We start from the raw sequence: 12,191 nt of genomic DNA, 5'->3' as shown, positions 1-12,191 counted from the left end.
GAGAGGCCACAACAGTGAGAGGCCCAGGCAACTCCCCCCCCCCAAAAAAAAAAGATATCTCCCTGACCACTTTATCTAAGAAGCCCCTCCACATCCGTCCCTCACATTTACTATATTCACAACACATCACTACCTGAAATTATATTAGTGACTTACTTAATATTAGTTACTTACTTAATGTCCTTCCTCCCTCTGTCCTTCTGCTAAGTATACAACATGGGAACAAAGACCTACCTATCTTGGTCACTTAAGTATCCTCTGTGTCCAGCAGAAGTTCCCGACACATAACTGACGCTCAATAATTGACTCGTTGAAAGACAGAATGAATAAAAACCCTGGCTGGATATGGACCGAGCATGGGGCCTCGGGAAGGGGCCTTTGCTAGGCCCTGGTCAACCCCACATGACTCACGAGCCATGGATAGAACTCAGGGGACTACAGGCACCACCAATATTTGCACAGAGAGTTAAATGGAATTTTCGAATTCCAGCCCCTTTCACCGAGTCGCATGTTTTGATTTCTAGGAAGTTTTAAGCTGAAGCCTCTAAGCATCTGAGTTGAACTCAGATAAGCACAAGAACACAGCCAGGGTCACGTCTTCCTGAGTTATGTCCCACGGCCCACTGGCTGGGTAACTTGCTCTCAGCAGTTCCATGACCACATAATGCATACTCCTCAGCAGGACGAGTATGAAGCTCTCAGAAGCATCCAAAATTCAGAAGCAGCCTCAACGGGAGGAGGATTCCAAGAGGAGCCATGAGACTTCAGGCACGGAAAGGCATTCAAACGCCCTCCAGAGAACCCTCGCCCACGCAGATTTCTCTGAGAGAAGGAAGCCTGGGGCTGCAATGGCGAACCACAGACAGTGTGTAGAGTTAAGGCAGAGTTGAGGCTGAGACAAGAGACAGGTGTCAGGTTGGGTGTCATGGTGGAGGTAAAAATTCCCAGTAGAGGACAGGATTCTGGGATCCCAGGAGAGAGAACCAGGCCAGACTCTTTTAGGAAGAAAGCCCTAGCGCAAGCATCCAGCACAGGGTAAGCAGCACGCATGCAGCTGGATGCGGCTCTGAGGATGCAATGTGTGCAGGACCTGGGGACTGCTGAAATCCTGTTTCAGAGAGACTGCCTCAAAACTGATGGCTGTGCAAGGCTGAGTGTGTGAGGTTAAGTGGATCACAAGTAGACCAGACATCTCCCGACACGGGCTGAGGTCAACAATCATTCTCCAAGGGGCAGCAAATGCTGATTCCCAGGAGTCAAGGGAGGGGAAGACTTGATCCTGGTAAGAGGGGCTCATGTGTATACCCAGTACATAAACCCTGCATAGCTGGGGGGTTTCTGGGACCCTCTTCACATAAAGTCTGTTTCAGCAGAGACATTTGCTGGGCATAACTGAATGGACAGATCCATCTGAGAAAATCCCAAAGACGCAGGAAGTAACCCAGAGGGTAGGAACCTTAGGCCAGAGTAGTGGAGAATCTAATAGGATCTCAGCATTTCTGAGATGCTGGTTGATTCCTGGGAGGAGGCTTCCCTCACACAGACACCAAACACAGTTATCCAAAATACTGTCTTGCCAGAACCCCTTGGAACTCCTCCCAAATTCCTCCAGAGAAGGTGCCCTAAGACAATGGGTCAAACAATGTCACTGTAGTGCCAGGGGAGGGAAGTGATGTTTGGGGCTCTGATGAATTCACTGTAGCAGAAGTTGAAAGAATCATTCCAATTAAAGCAACACAGATGGGGCAGAAATGAGAAGAGCCTCAAAATGGGAGGCATGAAAGGCATAAAAGCACAGGACATATTATATCTCCTGAGGGAACAGCAAACTGCACCAGAGCCCATAGCATGACTCATGGCTATAATGAAGAAGTGGAGACAACCCTGCTACGAGTTAGTTACCCAATGGCTGCCAAGAAACTAATAGGAACTTCCAATCTGCAGACACTAACAAACTAATGGGGCTGGCAACTTAACCAGCCCTCCTATGGGGCTGCCATAATCCTCAGGCATATCCCTTTGATTACAATCCCCCCACCAAATGTCACTGGATATGATGCCATCTCAACTACCTGCACCCAGGACTTGTCCCCTCGGAGATTTAGTGAACCTGGGAAGCACATCTCCTTGCTCAGACACATTCAAATATCTTAGACCAAATGCACAAAGAGAGAAAACTTCCAGGGGAAATTGGCTGGGCTTGGAGGAGTGGAATGCCTTTGAGAACTCTCGACACTGTACCATAAGTACTAACCACTGTGAGAAATCTCTCCCTACGCCTACACGGAGTTGATGAGGGTATTTAAAATTACTTTTAAAGAATTAATAGCTTCGGGGTACTTTTCCCTGGGAGTGAACAGTGTGCTAATTTGTTCAATGTTTTGGTGGTGTTCTTTTTCTGAGACAATTGCACAGGATTCTATCCAAAGCCCTCGAATTCTTCCACTTCAGTGGTCTGAATCGCGCTAACAAACAATCAGGACTTTATAGACTCCCTTAATAGACAGATTCAAACAAAGATGTTTTGCCGCTCTCTGCAAAGTCCTGGAGGTGCCGCCTACAGGCAGCAAAATTATGGATTTATTCAGGACTGATTGCATTGAGTATGTAAGAGAGTGAGAGATGTTTGTGAGCTGAATGAATAGGGGGGGGACTGCAGCCTCCAAGCTACCCAGTCTGGCATGGAGCCAGGCTGTGTTAGGATGAGGGGAGAGACTTACTGCATGGATGGGCAAGGACCCGGACCTCGTCCACAGCGATGTAGCCAGGATGACCCTTCAGAGAGACGGATTCAAATATCACCTGCAACACACAAGGCAGGAGTCAATTTCGCAAAAGGGGTTGTAGGAATTCATCAGCTGCCCAGCCCCCAAACAATTTATGTTTCAGCTTCCCACTAGAACTACCAAAAGAGGTCTTATATTAGGCTAGGATGCTACCCCAGCAATTGACGTGGATTTTCAAAATAAGGTAAAAAGGCCACATTCCGGTGACTAGCAAAAGAATAACCAGCCACATGGAATATTTCTAATGGTTTTCAGAACTAACACTGGGATGCAGCGAAAACAACCCAAATGTGGCCTGGAGACCCCGATCTGCACCTTTTTCATTGTTGTTTCAGGGGAAGCACAGAGAAGAATGACTTCCGAATATCTCAACTTTCTTACGAAGGATGGGGGAGAAGCCACCATAAGCCAAAGAGGGTTTACCTTAATTTAATTCCACATCTCCAAGGAATACAGTCCATCTGAATTACCTAATAATACCTCTTGAAAATAAGCCCCAGGCACCACTGCTGGTATCTGGGAATCCAAGGGCAACAAGTTCTTTGAATCCTCCATTCTGACTCCCACTCAAGCTGCTGATTTCAGTGAACAGCCTTCCTTGTCACCCACCATCCGCCTTCACAAAGGAGATGTGACTATCTGTGTGGACAGCAGGGCCAATGCCCTTGAGCTCCCTAATCCCAGTGGCCCCGTCTTCCAGTCAGCTTCAGTCACGTGCTCACACTTGTCCACTCCACAAACTGGGATTTTCAGCGTATTTTGGCACAGACCGCTACCACGCACTCCTCTCCCAACTCACCCCTCTTAAACCTGCTTCGGCAGTGCATGTGGTACCCTGGATCTCAACTCTTCCAGAGACTGTATGCTGCATGGACCTCCCTGTATTCTCAACAAACCCAGGGTTCCCCCACTCTGTTGACTGATCACCCATACCATTCTCGCCAAAAGCCCCAGTTCCTCATTTCAGTGTTGGCAAATCTACTGCAAATGTGCCTTCTCCACTCCTATACCCCACACAAATGTTCCCCTTTCAACATCACCTACCCAATCCCTGCAAGATACCCACATCACATCTTTAAGAGGCAAGAGGACTACAGAGGGGCTGACTTCTAACTTCCTACCCATCAACCTAATCTTCATGGGTTAGATGACTACACACCAACCACTGCCCCCTCTCTGCAAGGCACACCCCAGCGCCCTTGTCCTCTACCTTTCCTGTATTTTCCAGCTTCTTGGTTCTCTCTCTCTCTAACATATCTCCGAATCCTCCCTTTTATTCCTGACTCTTACAAACATAAACGCTTGGATTTCTCTTACTCTTCAAAAGCTACCCTTTGGCAGCAGTTGTATTTACAGTCCAATTGTGGTTCAATCACATTTAAAATTCTCAATAGTTTTAATTACACTCGCTCTACACTCCCCTACTTCCCAGTGCAAAACTTCAACCCCTGTCACCTGGACTTTGTCCTCAGCAGTTCCCCCAACACTGATTGCATGGCAGACACCAGTCATCTTACTAGTGCTCTTACTGCTTAAATCCAATACACATATTTCAATCTTTATCTTACTTTAAGAAGGAAAACAGTATAGGGCTTGGGATCTGGGTCAGAATGCCTGGGCTCTAGTCCTGGTTGTTCCACCTTGTATGTGTACACCTTGAGCAAGTTACCTTACTGCTCTGTGCCTCAGTTTCCTCATCTTTAATTACAGTGCCTACCTCACTGGGTAATGATTCAGGTGAAAGGAGTTAATACACCACTTAGAACTATATATGGCACATGGTAGGTTCTCAGCAAATGATCGCTATACTCATTCTTCATACTTGACCATTTTCCTACAATTACTGATGTTCATAGCTTCTCCCTCTCTGGGTCTCTCTTCTATTTAGGGTCAGGCGATACTTTACTCTCATGGTTCTTCTCATCAAGCTGTGTCTATTCTACCACTGGTTTCTTTGTAAGCACTTCTCCTATATCCACTCTTCAAATGTGGGCTTCTTCTATTCATTTTCGTAAACTGAAAACACTCTTCCTTCAATGGCTATCAATCCACTGATAATTCCCAAGCCCAGATCTCCATTCTAGACCTTTCACCTGAATGTGGGTCTCACTTATCCAGCTCACAGATCTGTATTTCCACCTAGATATCACATAGATCCTCCAACACAATCTGTATACAACAGAGTTGAGTTGTCTCCCTCACTGCCCAATGGGCCATCCTTCCTGAACTATGGACCTCAGTGGGTTGCCCCATCCAGTCATTGAAAACTGAGATGCAGACATCTGCCTGGGCTTCTCCGTCTGCCCCACTCCTCACATCCTTTTTTTTTTTTCTTTTGACTCTGTCTTAGTATTTCTCCTAGCTGTCCATGTCTTTCCATCTCTGCTGTTAAGTTAAACCATATGAAGCAACCATCCTGTAGATCGAAACCAGTTGGATATTAATGCCATTGCTCTGGTTCAAATCTTCATCACTTTTCACCTCTATCATCTCAGCAGCCAATCAAATAGACCCTCTCTCTCCTGTCTTTTACTCCTCAGTCCAAGCTGTGGATGGAATGTAAGGTGGGTGATAAGATCAACAGAAAAACCCCCATGTGGAATCTTTTTGTGGTCCACGTGGTCACTTCAGGTTAGTGGATTCAGAGGCCAGGGGTGTCAGTGAGGTCCAGAGCTCTACAGCTATAACAAGTGAGCAGGGAAATGGTGGAAAGGGTGGTGATGGCTGTGAAGAGGCAGCCTCCGTGGGTGGTAAGATCTATCACTAAGGCAACGCACTGCTGCCTGGGAATTATGTACAGTGACTTGGGGCTGACAGTCACCTCAAACACAGAGCGGCTGGCGCCAGCATGACAGTCACTCCAGAAGAGGGGTTTACTAAGATAGCAGGGTCCTTATGAGAGATTGAACAAACAAAATTGTGCAGAGGGTAGGGGGAAAGTTTGTAGAAATAAAAGTGTGATAGCTGCCTCATCCTGCAGAAGGAAGTCAACAGAAGACCTTCCGATAAAGAATTACGTATCTAATTATATTTTTAATAATTCAAAGGAATCCAAAAGCAAAGTCCATAGGAAAAAATAAAAGGAAAACACACCAAACACAGAAAAACATTTAAAAGAAATAGCATAACAGCATTCAAATGGCATAGTAAAAATGATAAAAGAAAAAATTTCTATTGTGACAATAAATATAAATAGGTTAAAATAGAGAAAAGCTCTCAGACTGTCTAAATAAACCATGCCTAATCGCATGCTATAAGATAAACACCTAATACAGAATGACTCAGTAACCTTAAAAATAACAAGTTGAACAAAGACATAATAGGAAAATGCAAATAAACAGAAAATAGTTGTTGTAAACATAATGCAAAAGCATCAAAGTAGAATTTAAACCAAAAAGAAATACAAAAATCATTAAGTGGACTAAAATGGTCATTAAAAAAAAAATGTGTGAGTCAACAGATTTAAAAGGAGAAAATGATGGGAAAACCCCCCAGCATCTGAAGATTTTAACACTTGTCTTAGACTCTGACCAAACAGGAAAAAATATCAAGTATGTATCTAATATGAGTAATAATGCATTTACTAAACAAATATAAAGAGAGAATAAAATTTCTGTTCAAATGCTCATGGATTATTTACACAAAGGTCATATAATAGACTAATGTATAACTTCAATAAATCCTTCAAAGAGGAAACCATACAGGTTTGGGTCTATACATTTCCTAACTGAATGTCCTGAAGCAATAAATTAATGACAAAAGCTTAAAAATCAATTTCTTAAAGTTGAAATATTGTATATTTCTTAAATACATAATAAGTATAATATCAAAGTATGTTTTATATATTAACAAAAATCTGAATAAAACAAAATTAAAAGTCAAATGGCAAGTTGAGAACAATATCTGTAATATCAATATATATGCCAGCTAAAAGGTAAATATCATGTTTTGTGTAAACAATTCTTGAGAATCAACAAAACAAACTCTCCAAAAGAAAAATCAGCAAGTGAGTTCAGCATGTAATTCACAAAAGATGAAGTAGGATTGGCAATGATTTATGAATGTAATCTTTTTAATGACATTAGAGAGATTACAGCAGTTGAAAGTTTTCTTCTTTACACTTTTCTAGATTTTCCAAATTTTCTGCAATAAAAATGAGCTCCTTTATATTTACAATAAAAGGTAAGTGCTTTGAGGTGCATTACATTTTCATATCTCTCTGCATGTTATACTATCCCTGTGTCAAGTATGTACCACAGTACAATTAACTCTACTATAGCACCTATCACACCAGATTGTAATTGCTTGCCCATGAATTATTTCATTCTAAACTCTAAACCTACTGGGAACAGGAAGAGTGTCTCATTCATTCATATTTATAGAGACCGTCTTCTGTACCAAGCATTGAGGCACATGCTGGGGCTATAAAAGTGAACAAGAAGGTTAGGGGCCAATCCCTGATAAACTTTACATTTTATGAATGGAAATGGAAATTAGAAAGAAAAATATGGAAAATTAAATTGATTTTGTGATTGGTATTATGAAGGAAATAAACAAAATGTTGTGATTAAGAGTAACTAAGCGGCAGAGGGTCTACTTTACTTAGAGTGGTCAGGAGAGAACTCTAAGGAGGTAATTATTAAGAGTAGACCGGAAGGATGAAATTGGCAAGTCCAGGAAGCGGTGGTAGGACATGCAAAGGCCATGAGGCAGGAAAGAACTCCGGGATGATCTGGGAACATGAGAATGAGACCCTGGTGTGGCTGGCATATAGTGAATAAGCTAGAGAAGCACAAGGCATGGCTGCAATGTTAGTTGAGGGTCAGATGACATGAGTCCTACAAGACCTAGTGTGGAGCTTGAATTTTCTGCTGTTAGTGAACCATTTAAAGCAGCAAAGTGACATAATCTAATTTACATTCTGAAAAGATCATTCTGGCTGTTCTGTGGAAATTGACTTGGGGATAGGGGGCGCTTGAGCAAAAATGAAACAAACAGACCTAACAGTTGGCTATAGTAGTGACCCAATCAAACGATGAGTATGGCTGGACAATGGTGTTGGCCATGAAGAATAGAGATGCTGATGGTTTGAGAGATATTTTCAAGGTAGAGATGAAAATAATTGCTGTTAGATTAAGATGGGAAGAGTGAAGAAAAGAAAAAATGTAATGAGCACTCTTCAATTTAAGGCTTGAGCTTCTAGGCTGATTCTGGTGTCACTTATTGACACGAGGAAGATGAACGTGTGTGTCTGGGCACACGGGCAGGGCTACCTCACGATTTCTTTTGGTCATGTTAAGTTCGAGATGCCAATTAAACATCTTAATGGATATACTGAGTAGGAAGCTGGCATTATATTCTGAAGCTCATGGATGATCTGGGACCAGAGCTACAAATGTGATAGCTTTGGCATCTAAATGTCATTTAAGGCTATAGAACTAGATGAGGTCACCTTGGAAGACAGAGTAGACAGTTCAGAGAAAGGACTAGGGCCTAAGGCCAAGCACAGAAAGCCCAATAGTGGATTTCTTAGGATGGTAGAGATTGGAACATGCTTTTAGGTAGAGAGGAATGTGTCAGGGAAATAGTGTAAAATACAAGGGAATGAGGGACTGATGAAATAAGATTCGAGAAGGGACAGAAGTCAATTGGGGTCAGGATACTGGTGGAGGTATCGGTATTGAACAGAGGGGCACATCATCAACTAAGACTGAATAATAATAAAAATAGAGAAATAAAACTACAAGAATAAAGGTCAACCACATTAACCTTTTATTAGTAGGTAGTCTCAGTCTAGCCTCTCAACAACCCTGAGAAGTGGGGCAAACTAAGCTACCAAAGCTCAGAAAGGAAGCCAGAGGTGGATCGAGGACTGAGGCCCCGGTCTCCTGGCTTGCAGCCATGTCCATCACTGGACTTCAATGAAAAGCAGCCCTACTCTCATTTAACCAAAACACTTGGTTAAGCAGAGTTCTGACTTTTTCCCAGTTAATCAAAGTCCAACTCTATTAAACTCTTCTGACACTCTGTTTCTCACATCATTACTCAGTATCTAACCTAGATCATAATTATTAACAAATATTCCATGAACGAACCCAAGGCTGGTCATGAGAGAATGGATGTATGATAGTGAAACATACATTTGTTCACTGCTCTCTCTCCTTCCTGTTGCAGAAATAAGGATTCTATAATGAGACAGAGTCTTTTATTTATCAGAATTCCTCCGGGGAATTTTTTTCTGTAACGCACTGGGGTAGGTGAGTCTTGGGTTTCTCAAATATGAGTAATATTCTGTAAGAAACAAGGGGAAGAAGGTACTGTTTTTTTTCATGAAATGAATGAATAATTGTAAACTGCTTACAATATGTATAGTAACATACTGATGAATGTTACTATTACCGTCCTTTCTCTGGGCAGAGTGATGGGAGATGAGAAGGAAAATTCAAGGGAATGGTGGGAGAGGAAGAAAGTAATGGGCTTCCCAATGAGACTACTCCTTGTGCCCTCATCCCAAGTTTCCACTAAAATTCCTACACTCCACAGACGCTGATGTGAGTGATGACAGGTGGGAGCTGGTAGGGGCTGGGCTTTGGGTCCACGTGGAGGTACATGGAAATTAAGAGGCACAGGTGGTTGCAGGTGCCACGGCAGTTGGGGAGGTGGAGGGGAGAGAGCGCAGAAGCATGGGAAAGGAGACGGTGACAACCCACAGAATCCTTGATGAAGGCTCCGGACTCACAAGACATTAGAATTAGGGTCCACGGTATGTTTACAACAAAAGGCAGGTCCTGGATGCAGCTGAGAATAAAGCACCTCCCGGAACAGATGGGGAATATCCTCCCCATCACTGCCAGACTGCTCAGAGCAGAGTGCTCAAAACCTACAGGAGCCAAGAGGGTCCTGTTCTTGGCATGCAACTCCAGAGACAGAGTTGTTTTTTTTTAAAGTCATGCAAACTGCCATGAGATAGAGCCCTCAATGGCATGAGAGTAGAAGGTCACAAGGCTGCGGGTATCAGGAACAGTGCCAGGGAGTCCACCATTCTTCCCCAGAAAGAAAAGGAAGGAAGGCCCACGATGGATGGGCTTGGATCTTCAAGGGCCCACCTGGACTCACCTGCTGAGGCCCGTCCCCTGAACACTCACAATGGGGCTGACTCCGAGGCCCACATGCAACCTCCTGGGCAAGCTGCTTGCTTGCAGAAACAAGGGCCAACCCTGGGGAGCACAATGCCAGGCAGCAGAGAGGGAGATCTCAAATGGTGGCTAGAACGTGCCACCGAAAGATTATGGGACGGTGGGCCTTAGCCACGAAGAAGCAATGGGTAGTGGGGTTAAGTTGGCAGGGTCAGCCTCTAGCAATTACATATAGCCCCAACCCTAAACACCCCCCTATCCATGCTGCATGCTTTATAGTTCTGAATGAGATCCTGGTAATGTCCATTATTGCTGGGGTTCTGAATGGGAATCTGGCAATGCAAATGACTGCTAGGATTCATGGTTCGAGTTTCTGACCACGAGGAGCTTCTATATGAAGCCACGGGGCAGGGCACTACGGAACACTGTTAGAGAAATCAGGTTTGGCTGCGGCAAGAGGCTGCAGGGGCAGCTCACAGGGAAGCAGCACAACCAGGGACATTCAGGAGAGATGTGAGGGCCCCCCTGGATTCTCACTGCTGATCGAAAAGGAAGAAGACCACTCAAACAAACGCAAGAGCAGAACACAGCATTGTCTTGTGTGGTTCAGGAAAAGCAGCTGTTACAGGTACACCTCAGCCCCCAGGGCCAGGTTCCGAGCCGACCAAGTTCTGGGGAATGTGGACCACTGGAGTCCTCTCTTCCCTTCCGGTCAGAAAGCACCCCAGGAGACATCTGCAGCTTTGGGTGGAGACGGTTATCCCATCAATGTGCTTCTGGTCCTGGTTAGGAAGACCTACCAGCTCCAGTTCCTGGGGACAGACACCACAAAGGGACAGGGTGATGTCAAGACCCTCAGTGATAGAAAGACCTGCCCAGGTGTTCTGAGGTGAAGGAGAATGGTCATCTCCAAGCAAAGCACACTCGTAAGGAAACCAAGGCCCTTGAGGAATGAGAGCCAGGAATGGGAGATGAGCCAGAGGAGTGAGTGAAGAACTGTGAGAAGGAAGGGAGCTCTAGCTGACAGGGAGTAGCGAGGGCGGGGTGGAGGGGGCCAGAAGAAGGCCACCCCGTGATGCTCCATGTCAGGGTATGGAGGCAGGGACACTGGGGTGCCAGGACTGGAGCAGAAGGCCTGGGCTGGGAACCCCAACTTCCCTGCAGGACAGCCTTCAACCCCAAGATTGCCATGTGTCCCTACTGTCAACTGCACATCCCCCAACCCCTAGACCTTTAGAGACCTCCTGGTTTGGGGAAGTGGAGCTTGCATGGAAAGGCGCAAACCTCTCCCAGTACAGGAGCTGCTGGGCAAAGCCAGGAAGTCACGTCCCCAGAGAGGCTCAGAGATGAGTCACCCTCATCCCCTCCACAAAAGGCAGGCTGTGTGCCTGTTCGGGGGAGGGTGTGGATATGTCGGGACACGGTTTAAGGGGCCTGGCATCTTATGCTCACCACTGAAGTCCTCAAGCAGAGAATTTGTAGAGCAAAAGTTTCAAGGGGCTGCAAACACCTTCTCAAAAGATAAGAGGGAGAAAAATGCTGGCTCACCAGCACTCCTCTTCGGAAAAGGACCACATATATTTTCATGGTGAAGGTGGGGGAGGGACTGCTTGGGGTGAAATCGAGAGAGATGCTCTTTCCCACACCAGCCCAAGGAGGCCTGCCTAAGACAAGGAGTGCTTGCTGCTTAGCGGGCAGGGGTGGTGGGTGAATGAAAGAGGAGATGGGGTGGAGTCTGAAGGAGGTAAAGTGGCCCCCCTTCCTGTGACGCCCCCTCCTGAATTGTGCAAGAAGTTACCAAACCCACAGAGCGCCCGATGCCAGAGGAACTCCTGAGAAAGGGACTGGGCTTCGAGTCCAGTTAAGTCCAAGTCAGGTGAGTCTTAAATTTCAGAGGTCTACATAGCTGAATAAAAGGTAATTTCACCGAGGCAGGTGATGGAGAACAGAGAGAACAAGCGGCTGCACAACTAAAGTTCTTTTATTTTTTTAAATATTGGGACAGAAAAGTTTGGAATCATTAAAAAACATGAAATAGAATTAATATCACCTGGAAAGGGGTAGCCACCTGCAGTACGGCTTCAGGGGCACTGGATGAGCCCTTGCTCTCCTGAGAAGAGGCAGGCGAGGGGTGGACAGTGGGGGGAACATTCTCATCCCAGGCCCTGCTGATGGCCTGGGGCCAGAGAGCCCACTAATAAGAAAGATGAAATGTCCCTGCTTATTACAGAGCTACAAGTCAATTTTAGGACTGTGAAATATGACTTTA

General features: G+C 45.1%; 1 protein-coding gene across 1 annotated transcript in view; it reads right to left on the bottom strand.

Moving 5' to 3' along the window:
* Positions 1–12,191, bottom strand: part of PTPRT (protein tyrosine phosphatase receptor type T) — a 754,628-nt gene that overhangs the window by 660,009 nt on the left and 82,428 nt on the right. Inside the window, exon 3 of the mRNA XM_024746810.1 lies at positions 2,721–2,802. Coding sequence (XP_024602578.1) covers positions 2,721–2,802 — 82 coding nt within the window. The remainder of the gene's footprint in view (positions 1–2,720; positions 2,803–12,191) is intronic.

The sequence above is a fragment of the Neophocaena asiaeorientalis genome, unplaced genomic scaffold (genome assembly GCF_003031525.2).
Source record: "Neophocaena asiaeorientalis asiaeorientalis breed wild unplaced genomic scaffold, Neophocaena_asiaeorientalis_V1.1 scaffold132, whole genome shotgun sequence".
NCBI lineage: Eukaryota > Metazoa > Chordata > Mammalia > Artiodactyla > Phocoenidae > Neophocaena > Neophocaena asiaeorientalis.
This window is presented reverse-complemented; position numbering and strand designations above follow the sequence as displayed.